Below are 17,865 nucleotides of genomic sequence, written 5' to 3' on the forward strand. Positions count from 1 at the left end.
TATATATTATATATCTATTTTAAGTTAACGGTTGAGGTTATATACCTCATATGTCTTCTATAATTTAATGAGTCTTTAGTTCAACCGTTAACTTAAAATAGAACATTTTTGTATTGAAACGATACAGTAAATCACACTTTTATAGTAATATCTCTATAAATTTATATATTTTCTATTTTAAGGGACTGTGTAACGAAAACTAACCACCTTTAAATAATAATAACGGATAAAAGCTGTTTACAGTAGAATTTTGAAGTTTGTGCAGGCGATGCGCGATGGTTCAATAATCTTTATCTTTTATACATTTACTTTTCCTGTCAGCTGTATTTTGTCATGACTGTTCGATAGGAACACGTTTTTATTAATGAAATACGCTATGAAGTGTAGTAATAATTAAATAAATATTATTGGACAACTCTCACACGGTCATTTGATTCCAAACTAAGCAGAGCTAGTACTATGGTAACCAAATAACTGATAAACACTTATATACTTCTAAATACATACTTATATAGATACATTAACATCCAGGCTCAGAACAAAATATACTCGTGCTCATCACACAAAGATTTGTCCCGGGTGGGATTCGAACCCACCACACGCGGCGCTACGGTTGTTGCGGCGAGGTGACCGCTTAAACCACTTCGCCAAACGTGCAGTTATAATATAGGTAAGTGTGCATAGTCTTTATTAGTCCTATTAATGGTTATGACCCTTGTGTGTAACTCTTTGTTGGAATTACCTCTTTTGCTCTATGTGTGTTACCAAGTAGAAAAAGGCCTTAGTGGTAAAAATCGACTAACACACGATTGTATAAATTTTTATGGAAATCTCAAAAATAATCACATCTTATTAAATTCCTGCCTATATTTAATAAAATGTTGATCAGTGAATGAGGTATATTTCGCTCTGTAATATCAACTGCTTGCCATTGGCTACTTTTTAGTATTTGAGTAGGTATTCTTTTTTAGTAATGTTATTAGTTATTTTTTAATATTCATAAAACGTTACAAGACATTTACTGATAAACATTAATATGTTAACAGTATTTTTTTCCTGCTTTCTCAATAACTCGTTTATATTTATACCATAGAGCACATTGAGAAAAGATTAGCAGGCATCGACTCTAAACGTTCGAATTATTTGACTGTCACTGTCATAGATAGTGTCATTGTTAATTAAAGTCACTTGTGTGTGCGTGTGCGTGTGTGACAGTTTTTATGTTACAACCTAAAGTTTGGATAATTCATATTATTCGTAAAACGTGAGCTACAGTGAACTGAGATTGTTTGAGATTATGCAGAATCCAGATTCAGACGACGAAAAACAGGATGTTGGACCCGTGGAAAATGCTTGGTCTATGAAAATACCGAAATTTACACCAGAAGATAACCCACATGGTCTATTAGAAGAAAGTAAATTTGCAACATTATTTCCAAAGTATCGAGAACAATACTTGAAGGAATGTTGGCCGTTAGTGCAGAAAGTGTTAAAAGAACACTACATTGTCGCAGATTTGGATCTTATCGAAGGCAGTATCACAGTCAAAACAACTAGAAAAACATGGGATCCTTATATTATTATCAAAGCAAGAGATTTGATGAAATTGCTGTCGCGAAGTGTCCCATTCGAACAAGCTGTAAGAGTTTTAGATGACGAGATCGGGTGTGATATCATTAAAATCAACTCATTTGTTAGAAAAAAGGAAACATTTCTGAAAAGAAGACAAAGATTAATTGGTCCTAATGGGGTTACTCTTAAATCAATTGAATTACTTACAGAATGCTATGTGCTGGTGCAAGGAAATACGGTCTCGGCTGTTGGACCATACAAAGGACTTGTGCAGGTCAGGAGGATAGTTGAAGATACAATGAAAAACATACATCCAATGTACAATATTAAAAGCTTGATGATCAAAAGAGAACTTATGAAAGATCCACGTCTAAAGAATGAAAGTTGGGACCGTTTTTTGCCTAAATTCAAAAGTAAAAATGTACCTAGAAAACAACCTAAGAAGAAAGTTACTAAGAAGCCATACACACCTTTCCCTCCGCCTCAACAAGAAAGCAAAATTGATCGCGAACTTGCTACAGGAGAATATTTCCTTAAAGATGAACAAAAGAGAGCTAAACGTCGTCATGAGAAGGAAGAACAACAAGCTCAAGTTAAACGTGCCAAACATGAGCAGCGTCAAAAAGACTTCATACCGCCTGAAGAGAAAACTGATACAGCTACTACATCAGGTGCTGCAACAGAAGCACAAGTAGATATTGACTCGTTTAAGTCTAAAATGAAGAAAATTTCTAAACAACAAAAGGCAACCAAATTAAAGAAGTCAGAAACATAATTGATATTGTGAAGATAAAATTTCTTGAATTTCAATATTGTTGTTTTATTTTATATCATTGAAATGTTATTACAAGATACTTGACAAGATAATTGAATCTCTTGATACGTATGTAGGCTACTTACCTAGCTAAGATAAAATACCTTATTTGCAATTTAATCAAAACATTGCGTTGGGTTAGGGTTTGGTTATTGAGGGTGGGGATTTGAATTAATAAACTAAAATTATTATTATTGCTTTATCGTTTTACTTTGAGCAGTTTCAATTCAGGCACTAAATTATTCTTGGTAATATATTTCTTCCCATTGATGTATGGTTGCAGTACTTCAGGAATAAAAATTTTTCCTTTGGGATCTTGATGAGTTTCTAGTAAAGCTATAAGCATTCTGGGCACAGCACAAGCTGTCCCATTTAGTGTGTGAACATAGCTTGTTTCTTCACCATCTGTGTATTTTATATTAAGTCTACGAGACTGATAGTCTGTACAATTACTGCAGCTTGATATTTCTCCGTAATTATTGCGCCCTGGCATCCATGCTTCTATGTCATATTTTCTGTTGAAAAAATTGGTACCATTATTTCAAGACATTCTTCGGATTACAATGTCATGCCACAAAATTATTTATTTGCTCAGAATTGAATTATTTACCAAATGTATGGAAAACTTTAGACAAATACATAGGGAATTTGAATATACCTGTAAGCTGGTGCACCTAATTCATGTGGAGGCATATCCAAGACTCTCATGTTAAAACCTAATGGTGTAAATAGATCTTCCTGTGTTTTTCTTATGTACTCCAGCATATTTTCCGATTGATCACTCGTAGTAGCAATGAACATCTCAACTTTGGTAAACTGATGAACTCTGTTGATAAAAAGTTATTGCATTGTCAGTTTGTTAAAATAGATAGAATAGGGCAGGATGAACTATTATACTAAACTTTATAATATGGGCAACTTTTAAACTACAGACAGATGAAAGGCAACTATTCAAATACATACTAATTAAATGGTCTACTTAATTTATAAACTCCATGATTGGATGTCCCCAAATTCACACAAAACAAACACTGATTAAAACAAAATCTAGGCAAACAAATGATAGTGAAGGTTAATCGAAATTAGCAGGCCTATAAATATATAGTTTCTCAAATTAATACTATATAAATACAGCACCTGTAAATTCCTCTTTCTTCAATGACATTAGAAGTTTCAGCCCTGTAACATCTGCTCACTGCTGCAAGCTTCATAGGCAAGTCTTTTGCATGATGGTGTGAATTCATCAATAAACCAGCCAGTGACATTTCTGCTGTACCTGACAGACATAAGTCAGGACCATGATGTACACTGTCTAAACAATATATCTAAAACAAGGAATAAATAAGTAAATTAATCTTTGTATTAATATACATTTGTTTAATTTTATCACTGCCATACCAATTACCATCTGATGAAAGTGCAATATTACCTGTGTTCGATCAGTGTTAATTGACATTCCACAATTTTCTAAAACTGTACTCGGTAATATATCAGGCACTGACACAAACTGAAAATTGCTATCAACTAACTTACGGACAGTGTATTTTATCAAAGCTTCTTCTAGTTCAGCAAGTTCTGACAAGAAATAATAACTTTTATGACCACATGTATTCCCTAATTTATCAGTTCTGACCAAATTCATTCGCCTTGTTATCTCACTGAACTCTAAAGGTTTATGGTCACTAAAATCCCTCTTCTTGTTAATTTCATGCATCACTTGTACATCATCGTTGTTTATCACTGCAGGATGCGTTTTGTTTGGCAACAAACTGATCTCTTTGAAAAAATCATTTTTTACTGATGGATACAAATCATTTGAGGGTATAGTCACTTTAAATACTTTGTACATATCTAATACACGACCGAGATCACCAACGCCTTTTCTTATTTTGATATTATTTTCAATTTCTGGAGCATTTTTAGGGTTACAGTAATAATGTATATCGAATTCTGGCATACATGTACTAGAATAAGGTCTCTTGCATTTTATTTTAGGTATGACACCTATCACATATTTTAAAAAAGGCTTCATCATTATATTGTAACCAAAATTAAGTGAAAACTAAAATTCTGTAACATAACAGGCGAAACCAGAGGCCACAGGAAGGAAGCCATAAGAACAGCTGATGAATGTTGACAAATGACAATGTTGACATCAGACCACTGACGTTTATCGTGCCGTGCATCAGCGTATCAATGTGTGGAAAATATTATGTTCGTTATTATTTATTCCGTATACCTACTTACATAACTAAGGTTTCATCTGTAGTCATCATTATGATTACCTGAATATCTATTAATGTTAGGTATTATTTAATAGCCAAACATGAGATAAAACCATGTGGTTTGCAAGGCAACTAGGCTCACTGCTAAACGTTGTTTATTATATGAATAGATTTATCACCTCTTGAATAATTAATAACGTTATATTTTTAAGGTTGAGTTTCATAGTTTATGAGTTCTAAAATATTGCTATAGAGCAAATCTCATGCGATCTAAGTGATACGGAATGAGTGCTGCTGCCACTGCCACTTGTCTGTCAGTGATAGGTACCTTTGTTTGTCTAATGTGCCAACTGTCAAGTATTGTCAGGTTTCGCGCGTTAAATTGTTTCTGTCTGTTTGCTGTTGTGAATGTGTGCCTCTGAGAAGTTTCTGGCGCCTATTTTCTGTGATCTTTTTACTTGCTTTTAAATATAATGTTATTGATATTATTTATGAACTAATCAATAATGAAGTCCAAGTTTTAGAGTATTAAATACGCATTCAGGAAACAAAAGTTTGTTTAAAACAAGATGCCGGTTAAGAACGGTAAACTTGCTACTCAACAAAATGCACCTGAAAATGCTTCAGATGTGGTCAAGCTGTCGCCTGCTCAGCCGTGAGTATAAACTTTCCTAAGTAGGTAACTCTTATAACTAAATAATGTACCGTAGCTATTTGCTGTTAGTATAATACCCCAATGTACTAATTTCTCAGTATGAAACGTAAATAGTTTAAAAAAAATTTCAGATCGAAGCGAAGGTCTCCGCGCAGTGCCAATCAGCTTAAAATAACCAGTATGTTCTCAACCAAAAGAAATAGAAGTCCTGAAGGAAATGAAATAATGCACCCGGTAACACATCAGTGACTTATATATACCTGGTTCTAGTCATATTTGTAGTTGACACAGTTGAAAATAGCTCAAATTAACATACTATAGTCAAATATTGTGCTGGGTAGTTCAAAATTCCTATGAAATACAATAATGTGAATAACATCCTCATGCTTGCCTTGCAGTAGCTATGAGCACTTTTTTTTATGAACCCATTGTTTACGTCTCTGCTTGATTGTATGCTTTATATAGCTGAACTATGAAACATTAACTACAGTCAATTGGCAATTTGATGGTTAGATTATGATTGAGTAGAGTCACTCAATGAAAATCTGTTTAATCCAATTAGCGGCAAAATCAGGGCAGTATAAACAATAGCAGACATTATAATCAACAAATAAACTTGACAACTTGTTATTGTTTTTAGAAAAAACTAAAGTATGAAGATGAAATACCTGAAACAAAAACTATTAATGATGGCAAAATAACAGTGAACTCAATAAATACTGAGGCAAAGGAAATTTTGGATTCTGAAACAAACAAACTAAGTAACCATTCTGATAGTAAAAACACTGGAGATTCTGATGACATTTTAGAAGATAAACCTGTTGTCCAAGCAGAATCTATTAAACAAAAGGATAATAAATGTGAGCTGAAAGTGTCCAATTCTGAAAATAATAACAATGGTGAAATAAATAAAAAAACCCCAACTGTTCTCGATACTGAAAAGTGTGATATCTGCGGTCAGTTTTTAAATAATTCTGACATAATCTTTTATCAAGGACACCCACAAGATGCTGTTGAAGAGTACATAGCTTTGACCAATGAGAAACTTGTCCTTGCATCAGGTTAGTATTGTTTAAAGCATATTGCACTTGTTCTGGAGCATATGTACATACCATAACATCATGCATTTTATACCTGAAGATGTAGGCAAAGGTGTATGAAATATACCCCACCTTTTGCCAATTATAATGTCAGTAAAGTCACCTTTACTGACATTATAATGGCCAAATACTGATCAAGTTACCAAACTGCAAGTTGCTATTGCAGGGGCCGAAATTGGTCAGTAAAGTCAGTACAAGTCAGTATTTTCGGACCTGGTCAGTAAAAGTCAGTATTTTCGAAAATCGGTCAGTATTGTCAGTATTTTTCCGAATTCAATTTTTTTTGGTTTTCCTCTGCTGTTGGCCATCACATGACTTCAATAGAATAGCAAATTAAAATCCATACTATAATATTATAAATGCGAAAGTAACTCGTCTGTCTGCTACTCAATCACGCCAAAACTACTGAACCAATATGCATGAAATTTGATATAGAGATATTTTGATACCTGAGAATGGACATAGGCTACTTTTGTTCCCCGGGAAAATGACGCAATCCCATGGGAAAATTCAGGTGACGGACGAAGTCGCGGGTAAAAGCTAGTTTTCTATATTTTTGAAATCAGTATTTTTGAAGTGAAAATTCTTTAGCGGCGTTGCGCACTTTTTGGGATGGGTAAAAACTTCTAAACCCGCGTCAGAACACGCGTCCTGATCGAAAATTCCTAAGACGGGAAGTTTATTAGAGTTTTTGGTGTTAATTGGAGTTTAGTGGAGTTTATTAGCGTTTCTGGAGTTTATTGGAGTATGTCAATTTTGCATGAATGCGCATGACTCACTTGTTATACAATCTATCTATGTATCTTTTGTATGGTTAGTGGTCAACCTAGTGTCAAAGTTGTTCAAGCCGACTGAAAGGCCTTTGATATGGCTTAATGACTCTTATCCTAATCGACAACATCCGGGACCGACTTTTTACGTACCCTCCGAGCACGGAGACGCTCAGTTCCAATACCACTATGCAGTCACCCATCTATAGAATGACTGTGCTAGCGGTTGCTTAACCCGGAGATCGTTTACCGACCGGTGAGCACAACTGGCTACGAGCGCATCGTAATACAATAACAATTACTAAAGAAATGACAATAGAAAAAGATTATTAACACAATAAAAAGGCGGTGCTGGTTGACTATTGAGATGGGGGAGACCAATAACCGAAAATAAGTTTTTTAACCGACTTCAAAAAAGGATTTTGACCTCTGAATTCGACTGTATTTTTTGTTATTTCACACCATTCACCCGGAAAAACGGTTTTGAAATGGTCAGTATTTGGTCAGTATTTTTGAATTTTTCGTCAGTAAAATCAGTATTTTCGACCTTGGAACTTGTTTCGGCCCCTGCTATTGTCAATAAACCTAAAGCGCTGCCCAACCTGGAAATTAAACCTGAGACCTCTGCATGGCAGACACATACACTAACTACTGCACCACAGAGGCAGTAAAATTTTTTGTTTGTTCTTCTGACCATAAAAAATTGTTGTACAATATACTCAAAGGTTTGTATTTTCCATGAGTATATTTCACATTTTCACATATACATATTTAAGAAAACAATGTTTTTCAGGTGATGAGGGTGATATAATGGAGAGGCCACAAACTAATATTACTAGTTTTTCAATATTTGATGAGCAGGGACACCTTTGCCCTATTGACGGTGGCCTGGTGGAGAATGATGTGCGCATTTATATGTCTGGTTATTTAAAATCAATCTGTTCTGATTCATTTGAGATTGATGAAGATTCTGTACCAGTAAAAGACGTGGGTCCCATTATTGAATGGTAAGTACTTGTTCTAAGTCATTCATTGTTGTATATCCTGAAGATATTGTACTTACATATAAAAAAACTATTTCAAACACAGGTTTATTCATGGATTTGATGGTGGAGACAGAAACTGCATCACATTATCAACAGAATTTGGTGAATATAATTTACTAAAACCAAGTGAGCAATATACTCCTCTGATGAACAATCTCTATGAAAAAATATGGTTAAGTAAAGTTGTTGTTGAATATTTAGAAGAATATCATTATCTTCAACCATCTTACGAAGACTTATTAGAAGTAATAAGAGAGGCTTCTATACCAGAGCTTAATGATATGAAAATGACAGAAGAAATGCTGCACAAACATGCTCAATTTGTGTGTGATCAAGTTCTTAGCTTAGAAGCCGATGAAGATGACGAACCATTGATAACCTTACCCTGCATAAGAGAGCTTATTAAATTAATGGGGATCAAATTCGGTAAACGAAAATACCGTACAAAAATAGATTATAAGAAAGTTGATAAGAAAGCATGGACTAGAGCAACTACTACGCCGCTGGTACGGAAAACGTTCGAGAGTTTCTTTACGAACCAACTAGATAAAACAAACCACGAGTTAGTATTGAGAAGAAAAAGATGTGGCATATGCGAAGCATGTCAGCTGCCTGATTGCGGAGAGTGCAATGCTTGTCGAGCTATGGCTAAATTTGGAGGACACGGGAGAACCAAAAAAGCTTGTGTTCGTAGATTCTGTCCCAACATGGCCGTCGAACAAGCTGAGGATTCAGATCCTGATGATGATAATGACTACCAACAAATGGTAGATAAAAAGTTACAAGACAAAATAGAAGATGTAGTACCAGTCAAGTTGACGGGATCAAATAACAGGAATATTAAGTGGGTCGGAGAACCTGTAAAAGCAGATGCTACAAAAATTTACTACGAAAGAGTTGATATTGACGGTTCTGAACTGTGTATTGGTGATTTTGTTATGATTGAAACATCTCAGGCCAATATTCCTGCTCTAGTTGCTAGAGTAGTGTACATGTGGAAGGAGACTATTAACTCTAAAGGTGGTTACTTTCACGCGGAAGTGTTTATTAGATCTTCCGACACTGTTCTAGGAGAGGTAGGGGATCCTCGGGAAGTGTTTTTGGGAGACAGATGTTGTCATGGTGCTCCGCTGTCATCTATTCTGAGGAAAGCTAATGTCGCTAAAAAAGAAATGCCAGCTGACTGGTTCAAGCTAGGTGGAAAAGAAGTGGATGACAAACATTTCGAAGATGATGGCAAAACATACTTTTACAATAAATTCTACGAAAGATTTACTGCAAGATTCGAGGACATACCTAAAGATCCGGTTTGTCCTAATCAGTTAAGAAAACATCGATTCTGTCCATCTTGTGAACGAAAAACAAAGAGAGATGCTAATAATATCCCCAGAGTGTCAGGAAAATTACTTGAAAAATCTAGTGTCGTGTCTGAAGCTAACAGGACCGAGTGGTCCTTAGTAAGATGGCAAGACTACGATTATAAAAAAGGCTGTGGAGTGTTTTTAAAACCAGGCACTTTTAAATTAAAAAATAACATTTCAAACGCGAACAATGTTAAACCGAAATTGGAAAAGGTTGATGAGGACATATATCCTGAATATTATAGAAAAAGTGACAATAATTTGCGTGGTTCAAATATAGATACCGGTGAGCCATTCTGTGTAGGCTACATCGCAGCGGTCACGGCCGTCGGTGAGGGGCCTCTCATTGTACCACAAGACATCTATCTTAAAGTTAATGTTCTCTATAGACCTGAAAACACAACTAGTAGATTTCCTCAACACGAAGATGTTAACGTCTTGTATTGGAGTGAGGAAATCCGCGATATTTCATTTTCTTCAGTCGTAGGGCCGTGTCATTTAATTTACGAACAAAATATTCCTAACTCGAATTCAATTCACGACTGGTTGGAGCGAGACCCGTGTAGATTTTACTTTAGAATGGCTTATGATAAAAATTCAGAGAAATTCATAGACGTACCGAATCACGCCACGAATATCGGACGCGTAGACAGGGGCAAGGATAAAGGTAAAGGCAAAGGAAAATCGAGCAAGACTGCCGATACGACAGAAGCAAAGTCGGATAATATAGCCGTCAAACCTTTGAGAACTCTAGACGTATTCGCGGGCTGCGGGGGACTGTCAGAAGGCCTGCATCGGGCCGGGATCGCGGAGTGCCGCTGGGCCATCGAGAACGTGGAGGCGGCGGCGCACGCCTACGCGCTCAACAACAAGGGCTGCGTGGTGTTCAACGAGGACTGCAACCAGCTGCTGCAGCACGTCATGGCGGGCCGCTCGCACAGCGCCGGCGGCCTGCGCCTGCCCGCGCAGGGCGAGGTCGAGCTGCTGTGCGGCGGCCCGCCCTGTCAGGGCTTCTCCGGGATGAATCGATTTAACTCGAGAGAGTACTCCAACTTTAAAAATTCTTTGGTAGCTTCGTACTTATCTTACTGTGATTACTATCGACCGAAATATTTCATTTTGGAAAACGTTAGAAACTTTGTGGCGTTTAAAAAAGGCATGGTTTTAAAATTGACCCTGAGGGCGCTGCTAGATATGGGCTATCAATGCACGTTCGGGATTCTTCAGGCGGGTAATTACGGAGTACCGCAGACGAGGAGAAGGCTCATCATTTTAGCTGCGGCGCCCGGCTACGACTTGCCGCTGTATCCGGAACCGACGCACGTGTTCAGCAGACGTGCCTGCTCTTTAACCACTACGATAGACGGCAAACGATTCGCTACAAACATACATTGGGACGAGTCTGCTCCTAGACGAACCTGCACAATACGAGACGCAATGAGTGACCTGCCTCAGATATGTAATGGTGCTAACAAAATAGAAATAGATTACGGGTCGATGCCGGAGAGTTACTTCCAACGACTGATAAGAAGCAAAGATGAGAATGCCAAATTGCGTGATCATATTTGTAAGAATATGGCGCCACTCATACAAGCCAGAATATGTCGGGTACCCACCACACCTGGCTCTGATTGGAGGGACTTACCTAACATATCGGTGACCCTTTTAGACGGAACCAAATGCAAGGTATTTATTTTTATGTAAATGCAGATATGTTTTTGTTCACCAAAATATATCTTGCTTTTTATTTTACAACTGAGCTTTTGTAATATTGAACAGCTTAGGTATGTTTATGTAATAATTTACTATTGTAATCACTACACAGGTGTTGCAATATCGGTACGACGACAAGAGAAATGGGCGGTCGTCAAGCGGCGCTCTCCGCGGTGTATGTGCGTGTGCAGCCGGTGGAACATGCTCACCTTCAGATAAACAGGAGAACACCCTTATTCCGTGGTGTTTACCACATACCGGCAATCGACATAATAACTGGGCAGGCCTATATGGTAAGACTTTTATTTTCTCTAATATATGCACGGAGTTCTTATAATGCCTGGTTTTTTAAACATGTAATATTTGTGTTATAGGTCGAGTGTGTTGGGACGGATACTTCAGTACTACTGTGACGGACCCCGAGCCGATGGGCAAGCAGGGACGCGTACTTCACCCAGAGCAGAACCGTGTTGTTTCTGTTCGCGAATGTGCGCGCTCTCAAGGATTTCCCGACACTTACATCTTTGCTGGCTCAGTACAGGATAAACATAGACAGGTATAATATACATGCAAAATGTTGTGTACTTGAATTTAGCAAGAATCGACTTCTCCGGCGTTGTTTATATTACTTAACACAACATTTAAATTATTGTAAAAATTACAGGTGGGTAATGCAGTACCGCCGCCATTGGGTGCAGCACTTGGCAGAGAAATAAAGAAAGCATTATGTACAAGCATAGCAAAATAAAATAACAAACCATATTTTTTTAGAATAAGTTTAACTAAAATTAAGTAATCTCATGGATTGATATATTCTACTTTTTGACTTCTTTTGTAAACACTATTATAGTATATTGTTATTGAAATTTTAGTCGACAAATAAATAAATACAATATTCAAAATAGTGCTTTATTTTTTCAGAACATCTTTTGTTTTTCGCTTAACATTTTTCACTAGTAAACTCAGTTCTGCGTCCTCCCGAGACTTCTTAGGCTGATGATCTTGAAGTGGCACATCGGCAGGTCTGCGTTTCAATTTCTCTTGTATAAGCTTTTCCATATTCTTAGTTTTCTTGAAATTAGGATCACTTGGATCTATATTATAATGATGGGAATTGTAAAGCGCAGAAAATCTATCGTCATTTACGTTAATTTCAAAATCAGGTAAGGCTTGTTTTTGTTCATTCATTTTGGCTTTTAGTTTCTTTTTTCGTTTGGATTTTTTAGTACTCTCGGATTCTTGGATTTTCTTTAAACTGAAGTGAGCTTTGCCATCTTCGTCGTCCAAAAGTAACTCTAGTTCTGCTTTCTTCTTTTCTTCTTCATCGTCTACCACATCATCGTCGGTGTCTTTACTCTTCGAAATAGATTTTCGTTTTTTGAATTCTGGCTTATTGAATTCTTCTGTGAAGTAAGGGTCATTCATGTCAACATCAGAAGGCACATCGTCGGACATACTATCTTCAGATTCACTATTATCCTCTCCTGCATGTTCCTTTGTCTCTTTCTTTTTTAGTTTCTTTTCTTTTTTCTTCTCTTTCCTCTTTTGAATTAACTTTTCAAATGGTGTTAAATTCTTGTTTTCTGTAACGTAAGAAAATATTGTAAAAGTGATTCGAAGAATGATTGGTTATAAATAATTTGTAAATAGTATGAAGAAACTTACCCTCATTGAGTTTCTTCTTGACTAGTTCCTCTGCTTTATCCTTTATTCCTATTCCCCAAGTTATTTCCATTTCCATATCGTTGTTGCTTTTCTTTTCCTCTTTTTTCTCGATATCCTCAAGTAGTTTTTTATATTTTTGTATGGGATCATCATCACCGTTTTCAGACATGGTGTCAACATCTTCAACTTCGTTATCATCTGTAAGAAAGAGGTAATTAGAACGTATTACGATTACGTTAACCGAAACTAGCGTTAGGTTATTATTTTATATCCTAAAATAACTTAATGCTACAAATCATATGACTAGCGACATTCTGAAGAGACAGACCAACGTTACTGCGTACGCGTAACCGAAAACAAAGCTAAAGAAGACTTATACTAACAGTGAAAGCTTCAGTATAATAAAATCCCAAATTAAATTGAAATAACAATTGAAAACATCGTTGATACAAGGACTATTACCATCACTTTCGCTGCTCGATGCTAGATAATCCTTAAGATCCAAGTCATCAATTTTGCCGTCAAGAGCGCTTTTGATAGTCTCCGTGCGGTTAGGATTCGTAGCGTCCCATGTGAGCTCCACTTTAGCTTGCTGCAGTGCAGTCGTGGTAAATAAACGGGGCTTGTATTTCGTTAGGTCGGGTAATTTTGTACACACTTCTCTAGGTTCCTGTTGACATTCAGAGTAAGTTAGTTTAAATTTGCTTAATTTGTGAGGTGATGTGTCAAAAGCATTTTTTTATCTTCTAAACTTCGTCATAAATGACTTTGCATAAATGCGTTATATTATATGAATTTCAAATACTTTGTACGAAGTTTACGAAATAAATTATGTTTTGAATTTACCGTATGAAGCTAACTCTAAGTTACTAAGATATTGTTATGACAGAAATTAGAAAATTCAATAAGTCTGACATTGGGAATTAATCAAATCGAATACTTTATGTTTAGTTCATAACATATTACCGCCACTGACAACAGAAGCAAACATGAAAATAATATTTTTACTGCATACCTGATCAAATGTAACATCATCTGGTATGAACCTCATGTCGAGGCGTGTTGCACTACTTTCATATTCCATTCCATCACATTCACTGTACAACTTGTCGGCTGTCACGACCGAGTCACATTCTACAACTGCATAGTAATACTTCAACCTGTTTAATTGATAACGACGCAATTTCTCCATGTGATATGATGACCCTAAAACATTCCATTATTATTAAGCTAGCTAGCAGACTAGCCAGACTTCGTCCGGGTGTAGCACAAATTTATCCCGTTGATTTCATTCCCATGGAAATTGTGATCCCATTGATCCCATCTTGTCCCGACAGGTACAAACATATCTATACTTAATATTATAAAGCTGAAGAGTTTGTTTGTTTGTTTGTTTGATTGTTTGTTTGTTTGTTTGTTTGAACGCGCTAATCTCAGGAACTACACGTCCGATTTGAAAAATTCTTTCAGTGTTAGATAGCCCATTTATCGAGGAAGGCTATAGGCTATATATCATCACGCTACGACCAAAAGGAGCAGAGTACCAGTAAAAAATGTTCCAAAAACGGGGAAAATTATGACCTATTCTCTCTTATGTGACGCAAGCGAAGCTGCGCGGGTCAGCTAGTATTATTATATAATTTAAAAAAAAATAATAACCCAATTTGGATTAGAGGTTCAAACGTTATGCGCGTACATACATTTCGGTGATACATTTTCGTATAGAAGATTAATTACGACTTTGTATGACATAAAAGTTAAAACTTGCATGAATAAAGAATGTATGAAGTGGGTATCACATACCAAAAACAAAAGATTTTATTTAAAATGATACATTTTGTTATTTAACATCAGAAATATTTAAGCCATTAGGATTCGACCTACACACATTATTCACTCTTTTGACTTCAATGATGTTAACATAAACTTAATAGAAAGTAGAAACTGACCTTCTTCATTGCCTCCATCATCTGATAGATCATCAAGTTTTTGTTCTGTTAGCTCAATGGGGCCCCGAACTTCTTCTTCTTTAATGCGTTTTATACCATATTCAGATGGATAGATCTAGAAAATGAAGTACAAATTATATAGATTAATCAATGCGTAAGGATATACTCGTATTATTAAAGACATATTGATCTATACTAATATTATAAAGCTAAAGAGTTTGTTTGTTTGTTTGTTTATTTGTTTGTTTGTTTGAACGCGCTAATCTCGGGAACTGCTGGTCCGATTTGAATAATTCTTTCAGTGTTAGATAGTCCATTTATCGAGGAAGGTTATAGGCTATATATCATCACGCTACTACCAATAGGAGCAGAGTACCAGTGAAAAATGTTACAAAAACGGGGAAAATTTTTAACGCTTATGTAACGCAAGCGAAGTTGCGCGGGTCAGCTAGTATTTGATAATTATACTAGCCGACCTGCCCTCTCCCATCAACCTTTTGTCTAATAGTGCTTAGTTTTAATAAAAGTTTATAACAATTGTTTCAACAGTTAATACACAAAGCGACACATAAACTTTTATACATACATAAAATTATGACCCATTCTCAGTCAGGTCAGCTAGTAACTAATAACATGAAGACAATGACTTACTGTAATTTTCTTGATAACTCCTCCAGCAGGTAGAAATGAGTTGAGGAGTACCATGAGATCTGTTGCTTTAATGTTGTCCCAATCCATGTTACATATAGCAATTCTGTAAAAAAAGGTTTGAGGATCACTTTTAGTGAGTTCAATAAATAATTATATAAAGATTAAGGGCTACTTTCACAGCTTTTTAAATCAGAGTCAGATAGCCTATTGCCTAGATAAAGTAACATCAAATGTCATGAAAACAATTGATAAGCTACAAAAGTGGCAGAACCAGCCTAACCACAATTAATTTGACTCATTAAGAAAAAAAGCTGGAAGAAAATGACACCACCAGCCTAACAGTCCTAGTTAAGGTAACTTAATTCTCTTCACTTACTGTCAATCTACAATGATGTACAGAGCTGACAAAACACCTATTTCTAAGGTTCTCATACCTATTATGTTGCTTGCTGTTTGTTTGTCGTATGGTTAGAGGTCAACCTGGTATCAAAGTTGTACAAGCCGCCCGGAGGCCTTTGACATGGTTTAACAACATTATTAAAATATTATTATGTTGCTATAGCATGCTCTTGGGAACTTATGATTTTAAAGGTTATAGCACCAATTGAGAAAGTCCATACCTTTTAGTGGACTCATCAGTAGTATCGGCATCAGCATCGAGTTCACCCCACTCATGTTCCAGTTCACTGTCTTCCTCAGCATCACTACTTTCTTCATCTGATGAACTGTCTGTTTGAAGAACACCTGCAATAGATAGTTATGATTGTACCCCCTCAATTCAATACACTAGGTTTACATTACATTATTTAACATAAAGCCAATTTAAACATTTAGAATATTATTACAATTAGTTGAACTTAGTTTTGAGTTAGTAGTTTATAGACTGTTTAATCTTGCCTAATAAGTAAGAACTTTAATAAGATAAAGGCTACCAAAGAAACGGTATTTTAAGATGACTATAATTCTGAAGGACCAAATGGTTTATGGACAATTTTTTTCAAATTAAACATTTATGGTTACGTAGATAATAATCTACAGTAATTTTTCTGTTTTTTTTTATAACCCTTTACTGTCCCACTGCAGGGCAAGGGTCTCCTTCCAACCAAGGGGAGGGCTTAGGCCTTGAGTCCACCAAGCTGGCCAAGTGCATCCAATCCAATAGTCATCCAGTGGGGAATTTTTTTATTAATATTATTACTTTAAAATTGTTTACCTTCTCCTCTGGCATAATCAATATCCAGGTCCAATAGTCTAGTTTTGACTTTCTTATCTAACTTTCCACGAGTCAGTTTATCATTTTGAAATACAGTCACTTTCCCATCCTTCTGTTCATCCTCTTGTGCAGACGCTTGATCGTCTCGATCGTCATCGCTTGGCGGGCGCCTCACGAAACGACCAGACGACTTGTCACTATCTTCAATTGCTCCTTCTTGTTCGATATCATCCTCATCTGAACTACCACTTCCCTCAGAATCTTCTACTTCATAATATTTCCTTAAATTCTCCGTAGATGTTTCATTAATAGGCCTACCACGTTTATCTACTGAATATTTAACTTTAAACTTCTCATCTTTGAACATAGATTGAAAACGTTTATCAATTTTTACTTTTCTTTCATGTTTAGGTATTTGTTTGTATCGAGGATCGTTAAGGTATTTCGTAAAGCGACTATCTTTTAATATGTCACCCATGATTAAATAGGTTTAACGTACAATTTTATTTTCTGCAAATCACTATAGTAAAGTAAGTAACATAATATAACCACAACGAACACTGTAGGTAACCTTATATTTTATAGGTTACGATTATTATTTTGATGTTTTTGACATCACGAACTGTCAATCGCACATGGCCATACGACATTAACATTACCGTTCAGAAATTGTTCTAATAAAATGTGCCTTACTACTTTTAAGCAATAACTCAAAATTCGAAATGGTACATACCGATCCTCCTCTTAGCATTAAAAATATTTATAGAAATATAACAGGATTACGCACTGGATAATTATGTTTTTTTAGTATGTACTTGGAATAACCTTAAGTATAATATAACAGCCGAAACGAGTAAACGCTGGGACTGGTATTATATTGTAACAACTAATGTTTAATAAAAAGTTTTTTATTGCAATAAATAGGTATATGTCTAAGTCTATTATGGGCGCTCCACATTCTCAAGAGAATCTCGCGAGAACGCGAGAAACATGCGAAAAACGTGAATGTGGAAGCGATTCGCGTATTCTTCTCAAGTTCTTGCGTTGTTCTCCGGCTTTTCTCCACTTTTTGTCGGTTTTTTGGCGCGAGACAAAGGATCGCGAGAACGTAAGATCAGGCGAAGACGCACA

At 36.0% G+C, this 17,865-nt stretch overlaps 4 protein-coding genes across 4 annotated transcripts; 2 read left to right on the forward strand and 2 right to left on the reverse strand.

The window, feature by feature from the left end:
- Positions 1-1,165: 1,165 nt before the first annotated feature.
- dbe (KRR1 small subunit processome component homolog dbe) lies at positions 1,166-2,382 on the forward strand. The gene has a single exon (XM_076122123.1). The coding sequence runs from the start codon at positions 1,298-1,300 to the stop codon at positions 2,345-2,347; it is 1,050 nt and encodes a 349-aa protein (XP_075978238.1). The 5' UTR covers positions 1,166-1,297; the 3' UTR covers positions 2,348-2,382.
- Positions 2,383-2,550: 168 nt separating this feature from the next.
- SerRS-m (Seryl-tRNA synthetase, mitochondrial) lies at positions 2,551-4,529 on the reverse strand. The gene is made up of 4 exons (XM_076122122.1): positions 3,816-4,529; positions 3,524-3,711; positions 3,045-3,212; positions 2,551-2,901 (listed from the first exon to the last, which is right to left on the reverse strand). Exons 1-4 carry the CDS (start codon positions 4,419-4,421, stop codon positions 2,586-2,588), a joined length of 1,278 nt encoding a protein of 425 aa, XP_075978237.1. The 5' UTR covers positions 4,422-4,529; the 3' UTR covers positions 2,551-2,585.
- A 411-nt stretch (positions 4,530-4,940) lies between these two features.
- On the forward strand, positions 4,941-12,158 carry LOC142977967 (DNA (cytosine-5)-methyltransferase 1-like). Its single transcript, XM_076122120.1, has 8 exons — positions 4,941-5,266; positions 5,398-5,500; positions 5,907-6,327; positions 7,930-8,143; positions 8,226-11,229; positions 11,369-11,549; positions 11,631-11,812; positions 11,921-12,158. The coding sequence occupies exons 1-8, from the start codon at positions 5,181-5,183 to the stop codon at positions 12,002-12,004; spliced, it is 4,275 nt and encodes a 1,424-aa protein (XP_075978235.1). The 5' UTR covers positions 4,941-5,180; the 3' UTR covers positions 12,005-12,158.
- Positions 12,152-17,342, reverse strand: LOC142977968 (ESF1 homolog). Its single transcript, XM_076122121.1, has 8 exons — positions 16,735-17,342; positions 16,142-16,265; positions 15,522-15,624; positions 14,871-14,985; positions 13,937-14,127; positions 13,384-13,591; positions 12,922-13,119; positions 12,152-12,839 (listed from the first exon to the last, which is right to left on the reverse strand). Exons 1-8 carry the CDS (start codon positions 17,210-17,212, stop codon positions 12,166-12,168), a joined length of 2,091 nt encoding a protein of 696 aa, XP_075978236.1. The 5' UTR covers positions 17,213-17,342; the 3' UTR covers positions 12,152-12,165.
- Positions 17,343-17,865: the final 523 nt, after the last annotated feature.

The sequence above is a fragment of the Anticarsia gemmatalis genome, chromosome 13, assembly GCF_050436995.1.
Source record: "Anticarsia gemmatalis isolate Benzon Research Colony breed Stoneville strain chromosome 13, ilAntGemm2 primary, whole genome shotgun sequence".
NCBI lineage: Eukaryota > Metazoa > Arthropoda > Insecta > Lepidoptera > Erebidae > Anticarsia > Anticarsia gemmatalis.

Excerpts from the sequence above, each read along its gene's own strand:
- dbe (XM_076122123.1), top strand. The coding sequence starts at position 1,298 with ATGCAGAATCCAGATTCAGACGACGAAAAACAGGATGTTGGACCCGTG.
- SerRS-m (XM_076122122.1), bottom strand. The coding sequence starts at position 4,421 with ATGATGAAGCCTTTTTTAAAATATGTGATAGGTGTCATACCTAAAATA. Across the intron at positions 3,712-3,815 it reads TTAACACTGATCGAACACAG|ATATATTGTTTAGACAGTGT; the intron begins GTAATATTGCAC and ends TCCTTGTTTTAG. Across the intron at positions 2,902-3,044 it reads TTAGGTGCACCAGCTTACAG|AAAATATGACATAGAAGCAT; the intron begins GTATATTCAAAT and ends TTTTTTCAACAG.
- LOC142977967 (XM_076122120.1), top strand. The coding sequence starts at position 5,181 with ATGCCGGTTAAGAACGGTAAACTTGCTACTCAACAAAATGCACCTGAA. Across the intron at positions 5,501-5,906 it reads GAAATGAAATAATGCACCCG|AAAAAACTAAAGTATGAAGA; the intron begins GTAACACATCAG and ends TATTGTTTTTAG. Across the intron at positions 8,144-8,225 it reads GTGGGTCCCATTATTGAATG|GTTTATTCATGGATTTGATG; the intron begins GTAAGTACTTGT and ends TTTCAAACACAG.
- LOC142977968 (XM_076122121.1), bottom strand. The coding sequence starts at position 17,212 with ATGGGTGACATATTAAAAGATAGTCGCTTTACGAAATACCTTAACGAT. Across the intron at positions 16,266-16,734 it reads TGATTATGCCAGAGGAGAAG|GTGTTCTTCAAACAGACAGT; the intron begins GTAAACAATTTT and ends TATCTATTGCAG. Across the intron at positions 14,128-14,870 it reads TGATGGAGGCAATGAAGAAG|GGTCATCATATCACATGGAG; the intron begins GTCAGTTTCTAC and ends GGAATGTTTTAG.